Source organism: Pecten maximus, chromosome 2 (assembly GCF_902652985.1).
Source record: "Pecten maximus chromosome 2, xPecMax1.1, whole genome shotgun sequence".
NCBI classification, from domain to species: Eukaryota; Metazoa; Mollusca; class Bivalvia; order Pectinida; family Pectinidae; genus Pecten; species Pecten maximus.
The window spans coordinates 12,206,009-12,233,640 of record NC_047016.1 but is presented as its reverse complement, the minus strand read 5'-3'; the positions used below and the strand labels follow the sequence as shown (position 1 = coordinate 12,233,640).

The 27,632-nt window shown below is 41.0% G+C and overlaps 1 protein-coding gene across 1 annotated transcript; it reads left to right on the top strand.

The window, feature by feature from the left end:
- The first annotated feature begins 870 nt into the window (after positions 1-870).
- LOC117317778 (serine/threonine-protein phosphatase 6 catalytic subunit) lies at positions 871-10,489 on the top strand. The gene is made up of 10 exons (XM_033872711.1): positions 871-955; positions 2,798-2,893; positions 3,160-3,225; positions 3,467-3,534; positions 5,489-5,562; positions 6,206-6,285; positions 6,941-7,058; positions 7,735-7,826; positions 8,198-8,255; positions 9,152-10,489. The coding sequence occupies exons 1-10, from the start codon at positions 887-889 to the stop codon at positions 9,340-9,342; spliced, it is 912 nt and encodes a 303-aa protein (XP_033728602.1). The 5' UTR covers positions 871-886; the 3' UTR covers positions 9,343-10,489.
- Positions 10,490-27,632: the final 17,143 nt, after the last annotated feature.

The window sequence follows — 27,632 nt, the reverse complement described above, 5'->3', positions numbered from 1 at the left end:
TCGAGAGTAACATTTTCCCCAACAAGAAGCCATCTTGGATACTGTGAGTAACATTATTTACCAAACAAGAAGCCATCTTGGATACTGTGAGTAACAATTTACCAAACAAGAAACCATCTTGGATATATTAACAATTTACCAAACAAGAAGCCATCTTGGAAAGATGATGTTTCTGATAGTCCACAATTACTGCATCACACGGCATAGTTAACAGCTGTGTCTCCTGATGAGTTTCATTGTATATTGCCAAGGTGCCATGCATTTACAAATGATGCTTCATTTAGGGCTATTATTGTTGTGAAGATAATAAAAATAATGTTAAGTGTTTGGTAGGAATTTGTTAATTTGACATCAGATGTCTGCTATTTCGACTTAGCTGCTTTACTGTCCCTGTATTGGTAAATATTTGTTCATGACTTTATATAGATGTTGCATATACATGTAACGTTATGTGCATACTTTTAGATTTATAGTACAATATTTATTCTATTGATAGAATTATGTTTTGACACCATTTCCATGTTTGTTTTTGTGACAGGACACAGGGAGTTAAAAGGCTTGAGTAGTAGTATTTGGTAATTTTCAGGATTTTCCCTTATTGTATATGCCATTAAATATAAAATATCTTTCTTAACTGCTGGTCATGAGGTACTTTCACGCTCAATATAGATTCAGCTTGAATAGTTATATAACATGATATGAAAACCCGATTTTTTGCAAAGTTTGAAAATATTTAAATTTAGGTATTTTCCTAGTTAGAATATAGAGAGAATTTAATTGTATTCTGAGGTCTGCATATATGCTAATTTTAGACATAATGTGACTTCCTGAATTTTAGCCAATCAGAAAAGGCCTTACATATGTCCTTTGCTCCATACAAACAAAAATGGCGGACATCGAGAAGTGGATAAGTATTGCGAAGGATTGTAAATATCTTCCAGAAAATGACTTAAAGGTATCATTGTTATACGATATGCGTCATATTAGATTCTTGTGGAAACCAAAATTCTTGATATGTAATAACGATATGTATGACGTCATTGATTTATCCGTCGTTTATCTTTTTCATTATCGACAATGTGTAGGATCGGTGGAAATTACCACAAATATTAAATAGAACGAAATTTCATACTTACATTCGATCCAAGCGAATAAGTAAAACGAGGAAATTTTGATACAATGAGACTGATTGGATGGATACTGTATAAAGACGTACAAAACAGCAGAATATTAGATCCAGTAATTTGGGGAACGAACATCAGGCATTGGAGTTTTGGACTCCATCCAGCTTTCCATGTAAAAGTAGGACATGTTTCAGTACAGGTTCATAACTAAAACGAACTCTGCCAAATCATAGTTATGAATACAGCACTTTTAAATAGGGAGCAGATTTGGTTACAGATTTAAAATTTATGAAAAAAAAGCTTTACCAGTAAAGATTCAACAAGACATCAGGGGACAGAAATGGTCCAAAGTACGTACGGTATAAGTACGGTAGCAGGCCTAGGGTTTACACCAAATCGACAGGGAAACATGATATTTCAAGGGTCCATCTGACAGTGACATCATGATCACATAGGAACTGATTGAATGTGTCCGCTACCAGCAATGATTTTTTCTTCATAGTCTTGTCATTAATGTAATTACGATAAATGAACTAGATCTACTTATTCTTTTTAGCTAAGATTTTTACTAATTATAGGTCTAGATTTAATCACCTGAGCATATTTGCTTCTAGCAGGACTCATTTATGTAACTCAAAAGATTTCCTATGCACTGTTATATAATTACCGTCGTGTATATAAATGAGATTTATTTTTCCTCCACCTTTTTTTTGGGGGACTCTTTTATGACATCATCAATTTCTGATGTTTATACAATTGTATCTTAGATGTCCCAATAGTAGAACAATGTTGTTTGATGATGGATACCTTATACCCGAAACATGTATTTAAAGGCTCTCCAAGAAATTGGATTGAATGAATCTCACAGTTTTTACACAGATGTTACCTGGATTTTTGGTGAGACCTTGTGTATACTGTATCTATGGCAGATTCTTCTGAATTGCTACAATTCTCTACCCTTCTGAAATGTTGTGTCTCCATCCCCCCCCCCCCCCCCCCCCCCCCCCCCCCTCCAAAAAAAAAGAGACTATTAGGGTCCTAAGATATATGTTTGCTCCTGTTTTGTATATGCTGTAACTTTGCTTTTATGAATCCATACAGATGCTTAAAGATCCTGCTAGGACATTCTGAGGCCATGGGTACTATTCATGTGCTATAATGGAATTTAACTTAGTCAAGAAAAGTATCTGTAATACTGAACAGAAGGCAGATAACCAGATGCTTCACTATCTGTCAAGTCTGGCTTAATAAGTACTAAGTACACTGCTACTCACCAGTGTTTTAGCCCATTTATCTAAAATTTGGTCCATTCTGGAGAAAAATAATAGAAATTACATACATGTAGTCCAATTATGATTGTATATGCTTCCTTCTAGTTTTAAATCAATTATTGGGGATCGGATAGACAGGGATTTGTGGGGATATATATGTATTGAGACTGACTTGCTGGGGTCAGGACTGATGTACAGCTGGCTGGTACAAACACAGGGACTGGGACTTGAGTATAGTCAGTTTCCCGGATCTGTTATTGGCAGGATTTTTGCTGAAATTTTAAACATTAGATAATTTAAATCAGTAATACATTGTCATGAGATAATTTTTACCATAAGATTATCTCAATAATCCATATATTCTAAAACTATTGGTAATTAAGTGTGTTTGTCTGATTGAAGAAATTATGCGACATGGTGTGTGAGCTGTTGCTGGAGGAATCCAATGTCCAGCCGGTGTCCACACCAGTGACCGTATGTGGAGACATTCATGGACAGGTCAGTATAATTATCTACATATATGTATAGATATGTTATGTTTTAAGATAAACTAAAAAACTTAAATGTGCTTCAATATAAAAAAGAATGTACATGTATTTGAAATGTGAATTGAACATTAGTTAAAAACTAGTAAATTCATATGTATACGTGTAGTAACAACTGTTGAACATAAGACTTAGTGTTAGTCCTACATTGAGGAATGATTGCTGTAAATCTTTTAGCTTTTTGTACATGTATATAGGATTGCCTCATATTCTTTCCAGTTCTATGACCTCATGGAATTATTTCGGACAGGAGGACAAGCACCAGACACCAACTACATATTTATGGTAAGGAATTTCAAAACAAACTAGTTTTTATATGAAAATGTTAATGTTGTATAATGTGAAAAAACCCAACAATTTCTTTTTAAAATAATGTATCGAAATTAGTTGCAGTTCTTGTCAAATGATTATATCAATTTATTGTCAGGTTCAATAGTATTGATCAGTTAAGTTTTAACATAACTATCAATAAGTGATATTACAAATATAATGAAATGGTCATCTTTAAGTGTATTTATCATTGCAGGGTGACTTTGTAGACCGAGGATACTACAGTTTAGAGACATTCACACTTCTACTGACATTGAAAGCTCGGTAAGTTATCTCCCCTTGTAAACTGGGGACTGCTAATTACACTAGTAAAGCCAGATAAGTTACCTCCCTTTGTAAACTGGGGACTGTTGATTACACTAGTAAAGCCAGATAAGTTATCTCCCCTTGTATACTGGGGACTGCTGATTACACTAGTAAAGCCAGATAAGTTATCTCCCCTTGTATACTGGGGACTGCTCATTACACTAGTACTAGTAAAGCCAGATAAGTTATCTCCCCTTGTATACTGGGAACTGCTGATTACACTAGTAAAGCCAGATAAGTTATCTCCCCTTGTATACTGGGGACTGCTGATTACACTAGTAAAGCCAGATAAGTTATCTCCCTTTGTAAACTGGGGACTGTTGATTACACTAGTAAAGCCAGATATGTTATCTCCCTTTGTAAACTGGGGACCGTTGATTACACTAGTAAAGCCAGATATGTTACCTCCCTTTGTAAACCGGGGACTGTTGATTACACTAGTAAAGCCACCTTAGTTACAGCCCTTTGTAGACTGGGGATACTACAGTTTAGAGACATTCACACTTCTACTGACATCGAAAGCTCAGTAAGTTATCTCCCCTTGTAAACTGGAGACTGCTGATTACACTAGTAAAGCCAGATAAGTTATAACCTCCCTTTGTAAACTGGGGACTTGATTACACTAGTAAAGCCAGATTAGTTACCTCCCTTTGTAAACTGGGGACTGTTGATTACACTAGTAAAGCCAGATTAATTACCTCCCTTCGTAAACTGGGGACTGCTGATTACACTAGTAAAGCCAGATAAGTTACCTCCCTTTGTAAACTGGGGACTGTTGATTACACTAGTAAAGCCAGATATGTTATCTCCCTTTGTTAACTGGGGACTGTTGATTACACTAGTAAAGCCAGATTAGTTACCTCCCTTTGTAAACTGGGGACTGTTGATTACACTAGTAAAGCCAGATTAGTTACCTCCCTTTGTAGACCGGGGATACTACAGTTTATAAACAGTCAAAACTGCTGATTACACTGATTAGGTATGTGATCAGTGACTTCTATCAATTGATCAAACACTGTGAATGTTCATACATAGTCGACAAGGTAGCTCTGTACTGGGCACCACAGTTTTTGTTTACTGCGAAACCAAGCCTGAATATGAAACATTATTAAATTGGATGCCCAGCGATTCCAGGGCACGACGGTTTAAACATGATTATATCTGCCAAGGTTTCGTGGAGTGTAAAGTAATCAGAAGCCTTGGTCAGCGAAGATGTTTAGAGACATGCAGACTGCTAATTACGGTACACTGAAAGCCAATTAAGTTTTATCCTTTTGTAGACTGATGATATTTAAGTTTAAGAAACATTCAGACTGCTAATAACTGGTACACCATATATTAAGTTATCTCCCTTTGTAGACCCCAGGTTCTAGTTTAGAGACATTCAAACTGCTGATTGAAGTGAAAGCCAGATAGATAGGTTATCTCCCTTTGTAGACCAGGGATGCTGATAACACTCTAAACCAGATAAGTTATCTTGATCCTACAGTTTAGAGACATTCAAACTGCTGATTATACTGAAAGTCAGATAAGTTATCTCCCTTCGTTTACAAAGGATGCTGATAACAATGAATCCAGATTTGTTATCTCCCTTTTCAGACCAGGGATGTATTATACAACAGTTTAGATACATTCAAACTGCTTATTACACTTAAATCTAAAGTTAAATTCTATTCATATACAGTATCAATATATAGATGTCTATGCTTTAGAGTGACTAATAAATCGATGCTTTGGCATATAACATTAAGGGGGGTGGTTATATATGATGTTTCAGTTCTTTGTGTCAAATTTATGTGATAAGATTTGTCCTTCAAATAAGCTTGTATCAGTTATTATTTCACTTTCTTTCAAATTACTAATGATTAACTAACAGAATCTTATTGATAATAAATGTTGCAATATCTTTCAGATGGCCAGACAAGATTACATTATTACGTGGAAATCATGAAAGTAGACAAATTACACAAATCTATGGATTTTATGGTGAGTGCTCGACACTTTGGTTTAACTCTATAGACATGTTACACAAGTGTGGTCATTACAGAAGGGTCTCCAGTCTGATGTGTAAGTTAGATCATCCGGCTTCATTCGTCCATCAACATTTCCCTAGAAGTCATGAACTTCTGAGCAGATTTCAATAAAATTTGGTGTTGAGCATCCTTTGGGTGGAAAAGAACCAGAGGCGTGAAGGGAGGAACTCAATAAGGAAATGATGTGGTATTTTTGATCTGAAGCATCCTTGGGGGAAGGGGAACCAATTTTGTATGAGCAATGGGCTCCCTAGGGGCCGTAGGGTCGGGCCAAATAGGGGAAATAAAGCAATTTCTTCTAAATCCTTCTTGTACAGAAATGTAGTGTTTCCCTGTGTTTACTGCAGTATACAGGCCATCTGGGTCTCTTAAATCAAAATTGACAGATTAGGACAACAGATATATGGACATTGATGGAACTACTGTTGTTTTATAGCAAGTACAATTCAGCATGATGATGATGTGATTTGTTTACTCCTGTATCTATATTGACAAGTATTAAAATATAATGGATTGAAAGTGGTGCTAAGATTTTTCAAAGCATATTTTATTTTCACATATGTCTGTAACAAAATAATCTATTTTAATATTTACAGATGAATGCCAAACCAAATATGGAAATGCCAATGCATGGCGGTACTGTTGTAAAGTGTTTGATTTGCTGACCGTATCTGCAGTAAGTATAAACCGTCAGACCCGGGGAGTTTACGATTATCCATGTTTTTTTTTTATATTCTTTTTAACAGAAATCCTTTAGGCTTAAAGGTATTATAAATAAATATGTGTGCAACTACAATATGTAACATTCTGAATGCATAATGCAAAAGACAAATGAAAAGGAGAGGGACATACAAAGAATGTTGAAGCAGATAACGCAGAAATGGAAAAAAATGTAACATTTGGGTGTCTGATTAAATTTTTTTTATTTAACAACAATTGCGAAACAAGCTATATCAACTTATATCAATCACACTTGTTGGCCCGGATGGAAGCGCACAAGGGGTCTTACTGTGGGAGGAAACCGGAATACCCGGGGAAATCCCACGTCGTCGAGCAGGTGACCATGTGGGTTTCCCCGCATACTCCAATTAAGATAGTAGAAAAAAAAATTCTCCCTGATTGCTTTTCTTATATTTTGAATTCTAAAAATGAAATATAAATTGATGAAACAATTCAGTTTCAGTTTTAATTAAAGACAGTATAGAATTGGAATAAACAGAAGTACTTGTAGATATCTGTATAAGCAGTCCGATGTCATGGCAGGAAACACCTGCTTCTGACAAAGTGCATATTTGTGGTCCTGGTGTTAAATCATGTCGCTTTCCTTACAGATTATAGACGAATGTATTCTGTGTGTCCACGGAGGTCTGTCCCCAGACATCAAAACCATTGACCAGATCCGAACCATAGAAAGGAACCAGGAAATCCCTCACAAAGGCGCCTTCTGTGATATCCTTTTTTTGTTGTCTTTGTGTAATCTATCAGTTAAGAGGAGGATGTCTTTTGTATACAGTAAACATGCTATTTTTGTCATGCTCAAATTTGATTGAATTGGCAAATTTTAACAAGTTTTTAACACAATGACAAACTTGGGCGTATCCATTATTTGCTGTAGAAATAGAATATTGAAATTGTAAATAGCACAATCATAATTTAGTGCAATTGTTCCAATACAAGAAGTGCTAAAGTAAATTACCCCCAAAATATCTATAGTATTGGAAATCCCTAGAATACCAGATGTGTATGAGGTACTGGATGAGGTCTTTAGTACAACAAATGCTTTGTTAACTAACTGGCTGCAGGTATGCAACATTAGCACATCAATCCAATGGACCTCAGGTGAAGATCTGACGTGTTGTTTGATGGCCTATTTCAGGCCCTGAGATCGTGTATCTTTTGTGCAGCTTTTGTTGACCTTGGGCAGGATATTTTACTCTGTTGATGTTACCAATTGCCTCTTGTATATATAAGTTAGCCACAAACTAATCAACGACTATTAAAAGGTCCTCTCAATGTGCCCCTAGTTTGTTAAAGGGCTATATATCCGACAAACAACAAGAAAACTAGCTTGTTTAGATGTAATTTGGCCACAATTATTTTGTTGGTTGACCTTAACCTTATGTACATCTTGTCTGGTCCGACCCTGAGGATGTAGAAACTTGGGCGATCAGTCCCAGGGGTGCTGGTTGGCTGTTTGGTTCAAAGGTCACCAATGAAGTAAGTATTACACACACCTTGGCTTAAGTGTTAACACAGATTTGACAAAGTAGGGAGTCACCATATACAAACACGCTCCCATGAAATCCAGTTTTAAACTGGAAAGTTTTGTCATTTATTGTGAATGTGAAAAAAAAAGGTTTATATTTTTGTTTGATCGTTCTAGTGCACCCAATATATATTGTGGATGATGTACATGTAGAAATTTATAAAGTGATGGCTTAGGGAAGATTATATTAGAACAAGTACAAATTCTATCTCGGATATTCTATTGAAAGGAGAGACATGATCAACATATTAAAACATATTTGTTGTAGACTTTCTACATCATCGTGGATGTGTGATAATATGTTTTTATGTGTCTTTTTCAGTTTGTACACATAAACAACTTAAAATTGATATGCAGAGCACATCAGTTAGTCCATGAAGGTAAGAAACAGTTACAGCATGTACAATGGAGGGTAGATGTGACAAGGAATATATCAGTTTGTTTGATGTATAATATTAACTGAAAATATTCCATCTGTGAAAACATGTGTAAAACATTTTAGGTGACTTATACAGGTGTATCAGTTGGTAGTGTTTTTGATAAAGTAGTTAAGTCGTTTGATTGCAGTTATGTCAAGCTATCAGTCAGTATACCATTATGCTTTCACTATCATCATACTATGTCTGGGAGGGCTCTGACTAGATATACCTATTCAGGGATGTATATCACTTTCTATCCATGAAATATTTTTGGTTGGATTGTATTCATAAAATTTGTCAACCCCTTGAGACCGAGATGGGATCTCTGTCTTAAATGTACAAATACAAAGCTTATTTGTTCTTACCCTGTTGGCCCTCATTTGTATGCAGTGTTGACTTAACCTTAATGAAATATATTGTTAACATGACAAATTGTATTGTTGCCAAAACATCATATAATTGCTGTCAGTCGAGAATCTCCCTCTCAACCGTTTTAAAGGGAGATAAAAAAAATCACACAAAATGACAATTTCAGAAGACACTTCAAACACCTATGTTCTAAACTAATCTGTTTAAGTGTACAAATTTTGTTTTGTAGTTGATATGTGAGGCAATGTATTGTAATTGATAAATGAGCCAATGTTTTGGTCGTAGTTACTGATCTATATATAACACAGATAAACCTGACATCACTGTAGTACAAGTCAGATAGCACAGCAGTAATAAACAACTGATGCTCCTTTTATAAGTCACAAGTACAGGTTAAGGTTCATGGTTTGTTGATATCCAATACTCAGTTCTATATCATTTGTTGTTAATTGATGAGAAACTATATACCGAGTTAATTCCTTCCTTAGGTTACAAGTACATGTTTGATGAGAAGCTGGTGACAGTGTGGTCAGCCCCTAACTACTGCTATAGGTGTGGAAACATAGCTGCAGTCCTTTCCTTCAATGATGCAGATCAACGAGAGGCTAAACTCTTCCGAGCAGTACCCGACAGTGAACGTATCATACCCTCGCGCACGACGACACCCTATTTCCTATAGAAACACATGATGATACTGTAAATGTATTTGAAAACAGACTTGTTTTTATAGGACACAGACAGATGTATACAGTGCTGGGACAGAGTCATGCTGGGTCATCTGACGGAGGACCATTTATATTATAGCATTCGATTGTTGCCTTTGGATGTTATTTGCATCAGACACTTTTAATGTTAAAGTCTACAATTCTGAACTAATCGGATTAAAAATATCCAATTAAGTTGACCTCGGTAACATCACTAATAGCATGACTGTTTATTGTGGTAACCACACAATCTGAGTACTAACTATTTACTATGGTAACCACACAAATACAACTGTTTAAGTGTTTACCTTGGTAACGGTAACATATATTTTATAATCACTTTAAAAACTACACAAACTGTGATACAGCAGGTAGTTAATTTTTCTGGAATTTTGAAGAGAAAAAACAAGAGATTCTGAAATGCTTTGATAGAGATTGAGATTGAAATGATTTTAGAATTGTTTGAGTAATGTTGGATTCCTGTAATTAGTGCATGGGGACACCAGATTTTAAGTGGGTAAGGGATTACGTTGGATTGAATTACTGGAAATGTTTCATTATTTATAATACGAGTGATTGTATATGATAAAACATTAACAAACTACTACAAGTGTGATAAATATGTCATTTTGTAATTATAGAAATCAGAACTGCAACATGAGACCTCAGTCAAGCAGTTGATGATGTTTAAACAAGTCATTCTGTTTGCATGAAAGAATAATTTTGAGCATAAACGATATTCATTGTAAATGTACAAAAATGGGCTGTTGAAAGAGTGTTGACTAATATGTAATATTATGATACATTTATAAAGGGGTTGTCTAGAATATACCGGTTATACATTTATAAAGGTGTTGTCCATGAACAGAATGTGAATGCGATGGTAGTCTCAATTTATTTCCAAAACCTTTTTTTTAACAACAAGATATACAGTATTGTGATTGTCTCTATGAGGAGGTATGAGTGATTGAATGTGTAGTGTGATGGATATTTGAAGGTTACAGATATTTGTGTTCAGTAGGTACATATGTTTTCCATTGCATGTATAGATGTACAGATTTGATATTTGTATGAAATGTATATAATGTATAGATGAAATAAACTGTAATTATTTTATCAGCAGTTTCCCAACTTGTTTTTAATTTGTTAGCCTATCATCATCAAATGGTCAGCTGTTTAAATAGCCATGTGTCTGTGGCCATCCGTCCATCCTTAACAATTCTTGTAAATCACTATTTCTTGAGTTTTCATGGATGGATCCTTCTCAAATTTCATATGTAGGCTCACTTTCAGATCCCTGTGCTGTGCCCTTTTTATGGAGGCGTTTACGCCTGCCATATTACAATCACCTACGAGTTGTGACGTCACAATCTCTCACTTTCGTTTTCGTTATATTTCCTTTCACAGTTCATTTTGTATTTTCTTTCGGTTCATATATAATGTAGTTGAACTATATATGCATTTATGAAAACTATCAAGACTACAAATAAAGTGCTATTACATGAAAAAGGTATATTCAGTATAAATTTCTCTTCGGCGGAAGTTCGGAATTTGAGACCTCTGGTGGTAATTTCTGTAACTAGGGGTAATGATTCGCTTAGTTCCAAGTATAAGGCACGTCATTGTAGTCCGTCATTCAAAGTAGATGATATGCACAGAAATGTATTAACTATGCTGATAATGTTGTGAACATTTCAGGAACTATTTTGAATAATCAATAAGAATAATGTCTTCTTGTAAATATCTACACCTGCATCGATTTTTGCAAATCTATATTGAAAAGACTGTTTGAAGGGAGATAACTGCGATATTATGACGTTACCTTACAGGGGACACTAGTTTAACTACATAGGTCTCTGCTAGAAATAAAGATGGGATAACAACCAAGCGCAAACAAATTCTCGTTTTTCATAATCTTCTCCGGATTTTTTCCCTTTGTTTACAACTTGGTAGTTTTTCATGAGATTTAGTCCGATATTCAGCGATCACCTGATCTGTCTGTTTACGTGAACGATGCCACGAAATGCCATACTATGGACCGAAATGTTATCCACTCCAAACCTACATTTATCGACTATAGTTGCCTGAGTTCTATGTAGTGAGCGAGCACGTGGTCAAAATGGCACCTGTTGGATACGGGCTTCACACGAAGCATCAAAGTGTGATGTCTGTCACTGGAAATTAATATATCTATCAACATGCATTAAAGGCAAGTTACTTACAAAGTTTGAATATGTTTGTTAACCCACTGAAATAAGTGTTTGTTAATTTAGGACGAAACTGTTTACGATATGTTATTAAAGCCTCGCCAGACCACAATATTCTACTGCGATAACTGATCGAAGTTCATGTGTTTCAAATCCGTGAATCAGTACTTGATGGCGCTGTCCCTTCCCCGACAGAGACAGTATATAGAATCTAGATTTTTGTGATAAGATTTACTGCAGTAGCCAGGTATAGCTTAATACAAAATGATAATTGAACCAGCTTGTCTTATTTATATATTCAGGTATTTAACCTGTTCAAATGTTTTCATGTGATCTACACAAAGCTGTGAAATGTTTGTATTACATATGCTATTTAAACAATACAAAGTTTTTGTAGATTAACAAAATGTATACAAATTGCTTTTACCCTATTAATACCAACTTTTTGTTGTTTTATACTGTTTTCATGTTATATGATTAATCAATATAATAGGACTATAAAACTTTCTCAAATATCAATATTCATGTTTGATTTCATGTCGCAAACATTATAAATCCCTTAAAATAATCACCAATCTCCTTATTGGTCTCCAGCAAGTGTGGAAAAATGAAATTCTTTTTGTCAATAATTTCATTTGTTATGAATAAATGTGTAACCATTTGGGTATTTTCAAATATTGACCTTCAAATCTGTTAAAACTATATATATACAAGCAACAATCTGCGGGAATTCAAATTTGGAAGACCGTTTCAGGTTAAATTACCAAAAATGCTTAAGTACTGTTTCTTATCACGGATCACTCATAATAGGGTTTTTGACTATTATGTGTTATTGCTACTTAAGTGTGATTTTTTTTCGGCTTAAGTGACAATGTATTTCTTTGCACTTATAATTATGTGCAACAGACATCGCGATAGTTTAATTCACATACATATATTATTGACTCCTACAAAAAGAAGCTAAGCGAGTGGTTGACTGACGAGAGGCATGCTATCAAATCTCATATTGACTTAGTATTCAGATTGCTCATATCATATTTCATTGTTCCGGCCTGGTGATGAAAAAAAATCATGGCGGTTTATATGAACATTGTGTTTCATTGTCTGGGAGATATCAACTGATATTAACAATGTCAGCGGCGCCTAGACTCAAAAGATATAGCAATGTTAACAATTGACAAATATATTTTAGTCAGCTCTAGAAAAACATCTGCATTTATGAAAGTAACTAACTCCTTTAATGTTTGTGTCAAAATTAAGTATATATAACGTAAAAAAATATATTAATATTATAGATATGAAACATACATTTATGCTGACTGCCTGATAATATAATTATAATACAGTATGTACAGAATATACAATCCTTTGACATTCAGCTCATAATATACACCATCATAATTATAATTTGATCTGTCGTCGTGCGTCGGTCTTCTTCTCAAGACCCAGATATAGCAGAATGGGGTACAAAAGGTTCTTAAGCTGTTTTATCAAAATGTGTCGCATTCCCCCTCGGAAGGGGATAAATTTTACTACTGTAAGGAAACTCATCCCACATATTTTAGCACAATTTGTTTCATTTTCATTAGAAATTGGTTAGCATGTGGTCAGCGCCAGTATTAGGAAAACACAATAAGACAATCAGTCTCTGAACACACTTTATAGGCTCCACATGGTTACACGGAAGTCACAACCAAGCGCGATCCCCAAGGGGAGTAACTCTAGACTATTGATTACTAAAGGTCGCGCACCACCAATAAACCACAACCCAACATCCATACATATTGTATGGTGGCGCGGCCTCTCTTCTTCTTTCTGAAGAACAGACTAGTAACAGTACTAAAAGAAAACCCATGGAGTTACCCCGGAAACCCCATAATTATTGTTGTACAGTCTCTAACTGACCTTTAACTAATTACACACTTATAACTATAAAAGTCTCTGATGCAATGTCTTTGCAAGTACTAAAACAAAATCATTACAAGTCGTATTGTTTGATATACAAAACAGTTTATAGTTTGCGGCACTAGGTAACCCATATGTCATGTACTTGATTACGTAGTATCATAATCATCCAAATACTGTGGACGTCGGATAGTTCGTTTAGGCCTACTCGAGATACCAACTGGTGAAGGAGGAGCTGATATTGCTTCATTTGCGACATCCGGACAGGGTCTCTCTGGAGTGTCATTAACGGAACTTGGGTCATCCAAGTGGGGGTCAGACTCTGGTTGGCCAATGAGTATCGGCATATCATGATGAGGCACACTTAGGGGTACACCTTCTGTGTTTGCGGGCATAGACAGAATGTTTGGAATTTCAACGGGTGTGAAAGGAGGTCGCGGAGTTTGTGGAGTGTACTCCTCAGGATCACTGTCATTGTCTAGAACTTGATGAGGATGCTTCTTTTCAGGTATAGTGCTGGGGACACGGTAACACTCACTAATCTTAACCTTGTATGATGAAGCGCGTAGCTGTTTTCCTGAAAACTTCTTCACAAAACACCACTCTGAACCTTCATTGACAGACACAACAAGGTATCTGTCGCGAGCTTTTGCTTTGTCTTTGTCACTGTACAAATAAACTAGATCACCCACATTGATGGTAGTGTGAGGAGACAAAGTATTACCACGATGTTTTGCCTTGACGCTGTTAGGGTGATTCGATAAACGACGTTCGTGTTGTTCGATAATGAAGTCTCGGTCGGAGATGGGTAGTTGATCATGTGTGTACTGACTGCGTTGAGTCCACAACTCTCGAGCTGACAGACCTGATCCACGAATACGCGTATTGAGGCGAGCAACTGCAGTTGCTAAGCCAAGATCAGAAACAGGACCACCTCCAGGTTCCTGTCTTAACAGCTCATCTTCCAGCTCACCAATTGCTTTCTCCGCAACAGGGTTTTTATTAGCATTCTTAATCCGGCCAATTTCCAAAGAAATACGGAACCTGCGGAGGGACTCGTCATCGCGCAAAGACACAAAGCCTGGGGCAGGGTCAACTCTGATAACTGCGTGAGGACCATCTAGAGGACGTAGTTCAAGAGCTAAACGTAAAAGTCCATCACGAAGTGTGTGACGTTTTTCATCCTCTACCAAGCATGCTGATGTGTAAGATGTAACAGTTTCACGGAGAAGGAGAATTAATTGACGACTACGCTTAAGAATATCTGCCGCAAAGGAGACACCAACTGCATCAGGAGGCTGTTCTGAGGACTGTTGTACTAAGGTCTGTGGCAGCTTCTTGAGCGATGCACACACATGGCACGAATCACAAACCTGACTAATGACAGAGTTCATGTCTAAACCATAGAAATGCCTTTTCGTGACAAGTTGCATTTGGTGTTTTGTTGGATGGTCCAACTTGATGTGTAGGGCTGTAATGAGTCCATCTAGTACGGAGCGCGGAACAACTATGAGCTCCTTAGAGGGTTGTAGGGGATCACTACGATGAACAACCACTAAGCCATCCCTTGCAATTGAGGCAACTGACAAATAGCGCTTGACATCTTTAATGTTGGTTAGCTTTTTGGACGGTCGCGTACCTTGTTTCAGATGAGCGTGAGCCCGACGAAGATCTGGACAGTCTGACTGAATAGCCATCCATGCTGATCGAGTAGTGAAAGGAAGTGGCGACACATTATCTATGATATCCTGCACGCACACTGAACGGACCACAGAATCCTCTGTTGTCATGATGAAGTTGCAGATTTGACAATGAGGCTCTTCACATGTAGGAGCATTCCTGCTGGCAAAATCAGACGGTACATTAGCAGAACCGGATAGGTGACGTACACTGACTTGGTATCTGCTGACTGTTGTTAGGAAAGCTGTAACACGAGGGCTGGCCGAGAACTCACCGCGAGCTAGCTTATCAATAGCTTGAACGCATGGTTGACTGTCAGTCAGAATACATGCCTGATGTTTAGACTGTATGATAAATGGACTAAAATGTTTAACAGCTGCGGCAATGCACAAGGCCTCAACCTCACAAGGTAACCAGGTAACTTGATGTTTTCTCAGCTTGGCACTGAAAAACCCAGAAAGGTGAAGCCGGTTCCCACGCATGATGTACAGTGTAGCGCCAATACCATGTTTAGTCACAGAGCCGTCTGTAACGATCCAAAGTACATCGGAAGCAGTTGGTAAGGTAATTGACTTGTTCGTTGATAGGGATGCTTGAGCATGGGAGAATCGTTCTTCCAGTTGATCAGTCCAGTTAATTTTGTCCTTTGACTGTTGACCTGCAACTGCATTTTCTAGGGGTGCTAGGAGATGTGAGCAGTTTGGGATGACGCGGCCCAACATTTTGTAGGCTCCTAGGAAAGAACGGAGTCCAAACACAGTATCTGGCCGCTTGCATGAGGCTAACACAGCAACTCTGTGAGGACTTGCTGATATCTGTCCCTGGGACCAAGTCCATCCAAGTATGTTTGTAGAACGAGGGCAAATGATAGTTTTTGATGGGGACAAGCGAAGGTTACAGCGTTGTAAAGATTCCAGAATACGCGACCAGTTTGCCAATAGCTCGGAAGGGGTATTACCACCACAATACAGGTCATCTGCTAACTTGGCCACTATGCCGTCCTGTAGGCAGTCACCAAGAACACGACACATCATTTCCTCCAAGGCTGTTTCAGATCCTGGCATTCCCATCGCGCAGCGCGTGTACACTCTAACCCCTCTGAATGGGGTAGCTACCCCACAATACTTCATAGATGATCTAGACAGTGGGATTTGATAGAAGGCACTTGTCAGGTCTGTTACAATTATATACCGCCATTGGGCAATCCTGCGTAAGGTGGAGTCCACGTCGGGCATCAAAGATGGTTGCGGTTTGCTGTAACGTCCAACGTCCTCAAAAGCTGTCACGAGTCGGAAGCCACCGTTAGGCTTTTTCACGAGGAATGAAGGGTTTAGATATTCTGCTGTGACACCGACATCTTCGGGTTTGCGGAATACACCTTGGTTCTCTAGCTCATCAAACTTTTGCTGTAAGGTGACTAGCTTATCACGTGAGTATTGTGGAATCCTGCCCTTTCTCTGTGGCGGTTGCACTGGACCCATGTTTATTTTGGCTTCAAACTGTCCTGCAGCACCATTATAACCTCTGATATCAGGGTTGAAAATATTGTCAAACTGGTTGATCTTGTCACGAAAGGCCTGTTTGATGTCCTCTGGTAATAAATTGTCAGGATCAAGCTTTACCAGGTCTGAATGGGGAGTGCGACATGTACTGGTCGTCTGGACGATAGGGATGGTTTTATCAGAGTCAGACATAGGCGTAGTCTCCATTGTACAATGACCGACTTGACAAAAATGTTCGTGTTTACGAAGTAGCTGTGGCTCCTGGGTATGGTTAGGAATGCGAATAGTGCCTCCAACAGCTTCCACGATGGTCGGACACGGCCAATCTGGTGATGAACTTTTGTGATTGGTGTGAGGCTCTAAGGTTAGTGTGCTCTCGGGGTCAAGGTTATCTGGGATTTTAACTTCCACATAGGAGCCAGGCCAAATGACTGTTGAAGTTGATCCGGCTCTCACAAGATGGGTTTGAGCCCTGCGAACATGGTTTTGAGCTGTATCTGGATGTGCGTTACCATAATGCACTGTACAATCATCGATCTTTATTTCTTGTTTAGCTGGTCGTATGGATATGTCGTTGACACTCATAAATGGGATTCCTGCGAGGATATCAACATCAATGTCGTCCACCACTAGAGCTTCCAAGTGAAGATCACAACCATTCCTTGTCAATGTGAGATGAGTTTCACCAACTATACGAAGTGGTGTGCTGCCATCTGCCTGAAGTGCATTTTGGTTACTTTTTTTTATGAAAGCTCCTATTCGTTCGGCGACGGGAGTTTTTATCATACTGACTTCTGCACCGGTGTCCAAAGTAACTTGGATTGGAAAATGTTTGTGGAAGACCTTCATTTGAGGGGACTGCTTAGTGCTGACACGGCGGGTAGACGAAACTGCACGTTGGTTATGGGTTGGACCCACATTGCAATCAACGTCTCCATCAAACTCGGTGTACTCACTTACTTCAGTGTCATCAGCGGCATAATTGTCTGTACAGTAAGCTTGTCGGGCTTTTGTCATGAAGCGCCGGTCCTCTTCAGGTAGGTATTTACATCCGCTCAGGAAATGGTTAGTATTTGGCCGTCCGGCTTGTTTACACAAGGCACAAGTCTTGCTAAATCGCTTATGTTGGAATGACATCGGGCGTAAATCGTTGTTTGCTGGTATACTTCTACGAGGAGCAGTACGCAAAACCTTAGCCTCAGTAGAGGTGTGTATTTCATCTAAAAGGCTGTCGAGGGCCTGTGAGATTTCGGGCTTGAGGGATGCGAGTGTTTGAGAACGCAGAACAGTGCCATAACGCTGTTTCACCAATGACGGAAGGTCTTTATGAATTTCCCTCAGCCATGTCAGTACGATTAAATTTTCCAACGTTGGTGACATTTCTTCGTCAGCTCCTGGGATTTCACCATGGTGGCTTATATTTCCATCAACGCGCAATAAATTGTCCTCGATGAAACTGTTCAAACGTTGGAACAAGTCCTCAGCACGTTCTCCTGCCTCGAGATGGATGTTATTGAAGTCCAAAAAATGAGAGCCTGTGGACTGAAACCCATAGTGCATGCGAATTGCTTGCCATATATTTGTTAATGATGTGGCGGTTTTGACAATGGTGTTCCTCGAAATTATTGGGCAGAAGTTGGCGATTTGACCAAGCATAAGCTCGAGATGAGTCACTTTTTGAGCTGCTGTGCGCCGATTTGCCTCCGGAACAGGTTCGGCGTCGTCGACCATTCCTCGTAATGGGTTATCAGCAGTTTTCTTTAACCAAGTAAACCCGTCTACAAGGAATGCTGCAAAGTTCCTGTCTAGAGATAATGTGTATTGTAAGTTTTGTCGCCATGCTTCAAATGACGTGATCGTCTCTTGTTTGGTAAGTGACCACTGCTTTGGAGCTCTATTCATTGCCATGATGTTAAAATTATTGTACGTACGTGTGTTCAATGACGAATAATGTAGAGAAAACTGGTGTGGGTTATCACCAGCCTTCTCTAGAAGATTTATGAATGCTCCCGTATCCCAAAACCCATACCATACAGTGACGAGTACTCACGTTTAGTGGCTGTATGTGTGCATTGCAGGGTTCAGGATCAAAGAGAGCGCTCTCTGACACCCCGCGGGATTTTATACTAGCTCACGTGCGGAATGAGCTCCAACCAAGGGAGATAACTCCCCCGATTTTCACTACACTCCTCCCTGTTTTATGAAGGCCCCCTCCTGGACTCTGTACACTCCCTGGGAAGAATTGGTGGGTGTCCTAGCATTCATGGATCCAATGGCATGGAGGGCTCCAGATTCTAGGGTTGATGATCTTCCGAGGGACGACGAGGGTGTGGGCCTCCTTAAGCTAGATCTAATCCTATGTCTGTTGTCTTAACTCCCATGACTGGAAACGGTGCCCTTTGGAACCGTTACGCACATGGGAGATTCTTTCAGAATAGCCGAGATCCTAATTTCTGAAATTCTATTTTTGTTTTACTAATAGCAGCTATGTATATAACTGCTGTGTTAGACGACGGTCAGAGGGTTTTTATCCTCAGACTTCCTAACTAACATTTAACTCTGAGTATATATTTAAATATCCAAACTTAAGGGAGTTGGGGTTGTTCCGAAGGCCCCAGCCTGAGAAAACCCAGGGGTTCCTTGAACAACCATTTACCCTTTTATGTGGAGGGATTTTATTGAGGGTTAATGCAACTTACTTCATGAAATTATACCTGCTGAGATGAAGAATAACTATTTGTGCAACTGATATATGTACAATATTTACATTCCCCTATCTGAGGAAAGGCTTTAAGTTGCTTGTTAAGTCCCAGCCCCACTCGGATGACGGTTCCACTACTAAGTGGTAGGTCCCAGTACCCGACGGTTCTATGGGCAACACTTAAGCCATAACTGATCCTATATACATTAGATGTATTTTAACCAATTAAACCAAAACTGATAGTTTCATAGGATAAAAATACTAGGAGTGTAGTCACTCCATTCCCTCCCCCCTTTTATTGGAGAGCACTCTTGATAAAAAACTACTTATACTAGAAGTGTACTCCATTCCTTACCCCCTCTCTTAAGATGAGGTGTGCTCTCTGTGACCAATGGCTACCTGATGACCTGATCGAATTTTAATTATATGTATTAGTTCTCAGGGGAGGGTCTCTCAGGTAAGCTATATACCTGTCTCCACAGATTCCTCCCTCTCCACCTGAATACTCAAGGGGGGAGCCTGCGGTGACCTTGAGAACTTGTGCTGGAGGTATAGAACCTCACACCTTATCAATCTGTTGGTGTTGTGGCAGCGTGCACACCCTCAGAGGCTCTCGGACCCACAAATTGAGGAGAGATCTCTGTGTGACTGCACGCCCCCCTTGAGGGACTTAAAGTTCCATCAGCACCAGAGTGCCTTGAACTCTAAACCCTCCTTCCGAGAATTAGAGAATTCCGATATTTCATCAAGTATATAAATATCAATTGGGATGCTGCCTGCTGAGGTTCCACTGGAACCCCGGGGTGCACATTACTGGTTACATAGACTTTTAAGACTTGCCCCCTTGAGGTTCTACAAATAATTTGGAACCCTAGGAGGCATTTCTCTATTTTGGATATTTAGGGGGTTAACCGTCACCTCCAGCTCCTATAAAGCGGTGGCAAGGTGGATATCGGGTTTGGTGTTTTAGTGGGGCCCCGGGTTGGTGAAGGGGCATCCCCCCCGGACGTTTCAGGGGGAATGTTGTCGCCCTCAAGGTCCGTCTTCTCCGCCTCTGCCAGGGGAGCACCGACGGGCCCTGGGGACGAGGAAGTCTCCGACTCCAATTGAGGAGTCGGATTTGCATACGTTTTGGACTCCTCCGTCCCTGTCCCTGTGGACGGTGGAGTCCCTGAGGGAGAAGTCCCACCCACCGGCCCTTTGGGGGTCGATGGCCATGGGGCTTCGGGTTCTAATAACCCTTGGACCTCCCTAAGGAGGTCCTCGAGCCCATCTTCCCGGTGGTGCAATTCCAGGATGTCCATTTATAATCCTGCAACGGAATTGACTGAGAGTTGCATTGTATGGATCGGAATAGTAGCATTTCCTATCTATATACTCCTATACACCACCTGCATTTGTGCCTACACACACCACCTGTATTCGCTTGCCTAACTTACCTTCCCCCCTCCCGTAGTGTAACCTAGGGTAGGAAGTAGTTGTCAAATGTACGGGGTTGTCTGGTTTGTCTCCCCGTACGCGTTACTGGTTTATTCTGGTCCCCCCTCAAAATGCTATCGGGAGAGCCAACGGTATTCGAGCGGTTCGAGACCCCGGGGCCTGTTGATGGTTTATTCGGGGACACCACACTTGGCGGTGTGTTACTACCGCTTCCAAGGTGTTCCCCCCCACGACTCGCCGTCGGAGCGTCACTGTCCTCCCCTGAACTCGCGTCACATGGGTCTATGTCCTCCTCGTCCGAGGGTACTTCGGTCCGTGAAGAATCATCGTACGCGGCCCCCGGTAGGAGGTTGTGTCTTAGGCGACGTAGCCATATGGGAAATGTATCCCCCGCGTAGAGCTTTAAGCGATCGTGGTGACAATACTTGGCCCCTAGTCCTGTATCAGCCCCTTCCCAATGGACCTTAATGTCAAACTTATGGGGAGTTTTTGTCTCCCTGTATAGGAGAGTGATATAGGGTCCCCATTCTTCCCCTAGACTGCATGAGTAGGTACCCCCGGGGTCAATCTTCCATGGTTTGACAGACATACTCAGCGGACCCTGGTTCTGTTGGTGCGAAATCCCACGACACTGCAGATAGCGGCCCTTCAGCGCGTTCTCGGGTACTACCGACATGTTTGTAAGAAGCTCTGATCCACCTCCTGGGTTCGGATCATTCTGGGTCTTCCATGACACGTCTCTGTTGGAATGGGCTTCTCCTGGTGGCTCAGTGTGTGGTTCCCTGACAGGAAGGGGTATATGGGGCTCCACTGTCTCTATTCTCATGACGTCCTTCCCCCTTGCAATTTTGAAGGACTTCAGGGAATCATTCACCACTCTCATTATAGCATGGTCCACTCCCGAGGCTACAAATGTGTTGCTGAGTAGCGGTCCTATTGGGCTGGAATGAGGCTGGATCATGGCTGACTGCTGGACGGTTTTATCCCAGGCTACATTGCAAAATCCTATGGAGTTTGGAGGGATAGTGGTGGTCTGAGTCGCCGACACCTTAGTGGTATTCTGTTTGTTCTCCCTGTAAGGTGTGAGAGGGATTACCTGATCTCCCATTAGTAGCCTCCCTGAGTTCATATCCAGAACGCAGTTGTTTTTGGCTAAAAAGTCTACTCCCAGCAACATGTCGTCGGTAATCGGTGCTTCACATACCGTCCAGGGGGTTACTATGTCTCCCACGCCGATGAGTAGATCTTTTATTTCCCACACGTTCTCCACGTTACCGGTGAACCCTCGGAGCTGTACGCGCTTTCCAAGTATTAATGGCCCGTTCAGGTGGTCCAGTAATCCTCTCCGGACTAACGTCATGGTGGCGGCTGTATCTACGACTGCCCTTATGGTTGTCCCATTCAAGGTCACGGGTATGGTCAGACTACTCCCTTCCGAGACTACTAACTTTATTTCCCTATGAGGGGATGAATCCCTTGATCCCTTGTTCACGGGTGACGGTGAGCGGGACCGCGTAGGAAAGCTTTTCTGGCGGTCGGGGGACATGGAATTGTTTACTGGGACGCGGCTCTCCTCCGTGTTGCCCTGGCTCCTACCATTACTCCATCCTGGTGGCGTAGAGTTACGTCCTCGGTCCCACGTCTTCCGGTCAGCAGTAGGGGAACGATCCCGGTCCCTAGGCAGAAATTGACGGCTGTCATTATCCGTCGACCGTTGGAAGCGCCGCGGGGAACTGTCGTACCCGGGAGATCGAGGTCTTCGGTCGGGATTTCGATTCCCTTCGCGATACGGAGGATACCAACGTGGATCCCCCGCCGGCGGGTAATACGGAGATACCACCTCACCTCCACCCTGATTGTGGTATGGAGGTGGGGGCCGAGGCTGGTAGTACGGTGAGTTAGCTGTCCCACCACGCATAAGAGACCGTTTGAGATCATTTACCTCATCGCGTAGCATTTTAATAATCTCCTGTTGTGTCTCACCGTCCCCGGGTTTGGTGCCTTCAGCGAACTCCACCTGTCTACTCGGAAAATGTGATGAGCGTGTGCCAAATAAAGCGCGCTGGTTCGCTACCGAGGCCTTTATATATTTAAGGGCCTTATGAACCGTCTTGGGGTTCCTTTCCATAGCTTTTTGGGCCGCCACCTTCTCCCGGCATCCCTTTAAGAAGGATTCTGTCGCGATTTGATCTTGGGTGGTCTCATCAGCATAAGCATACCCATCATTGGTAAGCGTTTGGATACGCTGAGCGTACTCAGCAAGGGTCTCCGTTTCTTCCTGCTTGGCATACTGGAGCTCGCGCCTAGCTACTACAGGTACATCCTTGACACTAAACCTCTCCTTCATCTTCTTTTTTAGCCGATGAAAGGAGAGCGCGCCGGGTAGTTTATCTGCATATTCTAGCGCGTCCCCGCTTAGACAATCAAAGAATCGGTTAATTGTCTTACGCTCTGACCATGCGTTGTCGGCTACTATGCGGTCAAATTTTAGGATGAAGGGTTCCCATCTATCCTTACCAGTAAATGTTGGCATCTTGTGGCGCTGCGGGCTTTTACTGCGATGTCGGTGGTGGCGGTGTCCATCTCTCCGATGTCGGTTGAAGTTGTCACTGGATGACTCCACATTAGGCTCCTCCTGACTCGAGAAATCTAAGTCAGATGATTCACTGTCCGATGAGTCGGCACGGCGGGTTTCCACTCGGGCACGACGCGGATTGCGGGCACGCCTATTGTCAGCGGCCCCTCGATCGGTTGAGCCGCGCCGAGAACCGTGGTCGTCCCGATTATGCCTATCATATGTGTGCCTCCCCCCCCCTGGGTCTCTATGGTATATTGACTGTCTGTCTACCGAACCTCTACGGGTATACTTAACAGCTGTATTTCCCACGTGGGTCTCTGTTCCCATATTGGGAGGAGGTTTACTATCCCCTGAGTTATCCGGTTTAACACGGTTTGGTATACTTAGGCCATCTATGTACCCTAATAAGGGAGTTTCTACATTGGGCCTACATACAGGGGCTGTGGGCAAGTCATGTATCTGTGGGTGTGGTATGGGTGTAGACCCCCCATAATCATTTGGTGGTAGTTTGGTAGTAATGTTACCACCATAACCACCCAGGTCCCTGGAACATAAAGGGTCTAAGTCAGCAAATGTCTGGACTCCAGCAGATACTGGGTGCCTGCCTGTTACCTGGGGACCTGGTTGAAATCCATAACCTTGACTTGGTAGATTGTCCCCAACATAGGATCTGGTAATGCCCATAGATACCGGTGGCTGATCCACAGAACTGTTCATGTTGTTCTGAGGTTCTGGAAAACCCCAAGATGTTTTAATGTCTTGTTGTTCAGGCGATATCTGTATCCCCCATGTACATATTGGCTTTAGATTGGGGAGGGTATGAGGTAACTTGATCCCTTATGTATCGACCATCCCTAGGTAGTACATTTATGATGCTGTCAAGATAAGGGTTACCTTGTGGAAGGGTCCCCGACATGACCAACCCCCCTGGTGCCTCCCGTTGTTGGGTGGGTTCCCCCCATACTGGCGGAAAGTCAGGAACTGTGGGTTCTAAGGGCTGGGGGTCTAGTGGTACCTGGTCATGGGTGTACTGCGCCCCACTAGGGGTGGTTAGTTGAATTGTTCCCGGTTGTACCACCTTACCAGGAATTGACCTGGTAACAGCGGACTCCTCCTTCAAGAGTTCCGCTGTCCCCCTGTCTACCATAAATTTATCAAGCTTACCCCATAACTCTGTAAATTTGAGGTTCATGTCCCTCATTGCATCGTCCTGTTTATCCAGGCGACTTTCTAAGTTTTTACTAGGAGAGTGTGACTCTCTGGAGGGAGTGGGTGAATGGGGTGGTGAGGTTGGCATTAAGTTAATGCCTGTAATTTTCCCCTGCCCTATCCATTCTAGCCAAGTACTCTTTGTAACCCTGATTTCCTTTAGGGCAGACAATGTTAAATCCCCATTTCCCCTAATCTCTATTATCTTTCCTGCTGACACCTCCCCTATACCTGGGAGGGAACAGAGTTCCTCCTCTGTTGCTTCTCTTAAATTAATGCAGGGCATGTCTTAAATATGATGATAAATAACACAGGGTGGTGTAAATAAGCAACACAACACAGTTTATATATGCAAAATGGGTGGTGTAGAAGTAAACAACACAACACAGTTTATATATGCAAAATGGGTGGTGTGAAAATAAACAACACAGTTTTTACATGTGTTTATCTTTGTGTGGCTACTGTTGTGTGGTGCTATATAAAATAACACCAATAATACATGTAATTATATCTAATCTATGCTATCCTAATACTAACCTAACACTAATTTCCTATAACTAAAAATAACACTAACTAATCTAACCTAAAATACGTGCGATTATAACACACCTCCTCCGTACGCCGCCAAAATATAATGGGCGGCCCACAGCACAGGTGCGTAGCCGTATAAAAATAACTACCTAAACTAATTTCTAATTAAAAAAAAAACCTATGTTACTGTATAATTGTACACTCGGCCTTTGTATGCCGCCGATATGGGCGGCCCACACGATCAAGTGTACCAGCAAAAACACGAAAAAAAACAAAAATGTTTGTTGGAACGACAATTAAATCGTTCCAACCTACCCTAACCTACAAATAGTTAGCAAAAAAAACCCTAATAGTCCGACAGAGTGTCGTTCTGCTCCGTAGGCAACATGTGCAGGTCAAAACAAAATGGCGCTGACACGTGCTGTCCGGAACAGGACGACACTAAGTTGAACAAACATGTAGAAAAAAATAGAATTTAGCGTGAAATTCTCACACACTCTGACACCAGTGTAGAGAAAACTGGTGTGGGTTATCACCAGCCTTCTCTAGAAGACTTATGAATGCTCCCGTATCCCAAAACCCATACCATACAGTGACGAGTACTCACGTTTAGTGGCTGTATGTGTGCATTGCAGGGTTCAGGATCAAAGAGAGCGCTCTCTGACACCCCGCGGGATTTTATACTAGCTCACGTGCGGAATGAGCTCCAACCAAGGGAGATAACTCCCCCGATTTTCACTACAATAACAGTTTCCGTACTAACTGTGATTATCTCGCTTCGCTTTGCGGGAGTGTCAATAATACTTTCCTCCATACACTGTGGAAGGTTTAGAGACGTAGATAGGTAATCGCCGCTGCCACCACGCCAGTATTAGGAAAACACAATAAGACAATCAGTCTCTGAACACACTTTATAGGCTCCACATGGTTACACGGAAGTCACAACCAAGCGCGATCCCCAAGGGGAGTAACTCTAGACTATTGATTACTAAAGGTCGCGCACCACCAATAAACCACAACCCAACATCCATACATATTGTATGGTGGCGCAGGGCTAAATTTTCCCAATGACATATCAGAGAATGTCGAGGTCAACAACTTAATGGGGTCGAAAGAAGGTCAAAAATAAAAATATCAAATTGAACATTTTTTTCATTTCATATGAAAGAACATACCAAGTTCACTGAAACAGAATGTGCATATTTCATTGTCATCAGATGAAAAATGACCGAGATATAACACTTGGAGAAGAAAAATAATTAGCTATTTTCCAGCCAAAATTAAACAAGAGGCCCAATGGGCCTGTATCGCTCACCTGGCTCTACAGCAACTTTGAAGTTGATTGAGTTCATTTCTACAGATACTATGCTGATTATCATAGTAAGCTAGGTTTATTCATAATAATAAATTTTCTAGTCCTTCATTCCAGCATTTTATTGGCCTAATATCTGGTCTAGGAGGCTCTTGGCTATCGCAAAATTATTGTTTACAGATTTAAGCCGATTTCACCCCTGTGATCTTAAATGTAGGTCAAGGATCATTCATTTGAACAAACTTTGTAGCCCTTCACCCCAGCATGCTACAGGCCCAATATCAAGTCCCTGGGCCTCTTGGTTATTAAGAAGAAGTCATTTGAAGAATATAGCCTATTTGACCCATGTGACCTTGAATGAAGGTCAACATCATTTATTTGAACAAACTTTGTAGCCCTTCACTCCAGCATGCTACAGGTCCAATATCAAGTCCCTGGGCCTCTTGGTTATTGCGAAGAAGTTGTTTGAAGATTATAGCCTATTTGACCCATGTGACCTTTAATGAAGGTCAAGGTCATTTATTTGAACAAACTTTGTAGCCCTTCATCCAAGCATGCTACAGGACCAATATCAAGTCACTGGGCCTCTTGGTTATTGAGAAGAAGTTGTTTGAAGATTATAGCCTATTTGACAAATGTGACCTTGAATGAAGGTCAAGGTCATTTATTTGAACAAACTTTGTAGCCCTTCACCCTAGCATGCTACAGGCCCGATATCAAGTCACTGGGCCTCTTGGTTATTGAGAAGAAGTCGTTTGAAGATTATAGCCTATTTGACCAATGTGACCTTGAATGAATGTCAAGGTCATTTATTTGAACAAACTTTGTAGCCCCTCACCCCAGCATGCTACAGCACCAATATCAAGTCGCTGGGCCTCTTGGTTATTGAGAAGAAGTCGTTTGAAGATTATAGTGTATTTGACAAATGTGACCTTGAATGAAGGTCAAGGTCATTTATTTGAACAAACTTAGTAGCCCTTCACCCCAGCATGCTACAGGCCCAATATCAAGTCCCTGGGCCTCTTGGTTATTGAGAAGAAGTCGTTTGAAGATTATAGCCTATTTGACCAATGTGACCTTGAATGAAGGTCAAGGTCATTTATTTGAACAAACTTTGTAGCCCTTCACCCCAGCATGCTACAGGCCCAGTATCAAGTCACTGGGCCTCTTGGTTATTGAGAAGAAGTCGTTTGAAGATTA

Bases quoted from the DNA above. Each gene is read 5' to 3' on its own strand.
- LOC117317778 (XM_033872711.1), top strand. From the start codon at position 887: ATGGCGGACATCGAGAAGTGGATAAGTATTGCGAAGGATTGTAAATAT. The intron at 6,286-6,940 runs GTAAGTATAAAC...CTTTCCTTACAG, and splicing joins ATTTGCTGACCGTATCTGCA to ATTATAGACGAATGTATTCT. The intron at 7,059-7,734 runs ATATCCTTTTTT...AACCTTATGTAC, and splicing joins TCACAAAGGCGCCTTCTGTG to ATCTTGTCTGGTCCGACCCT.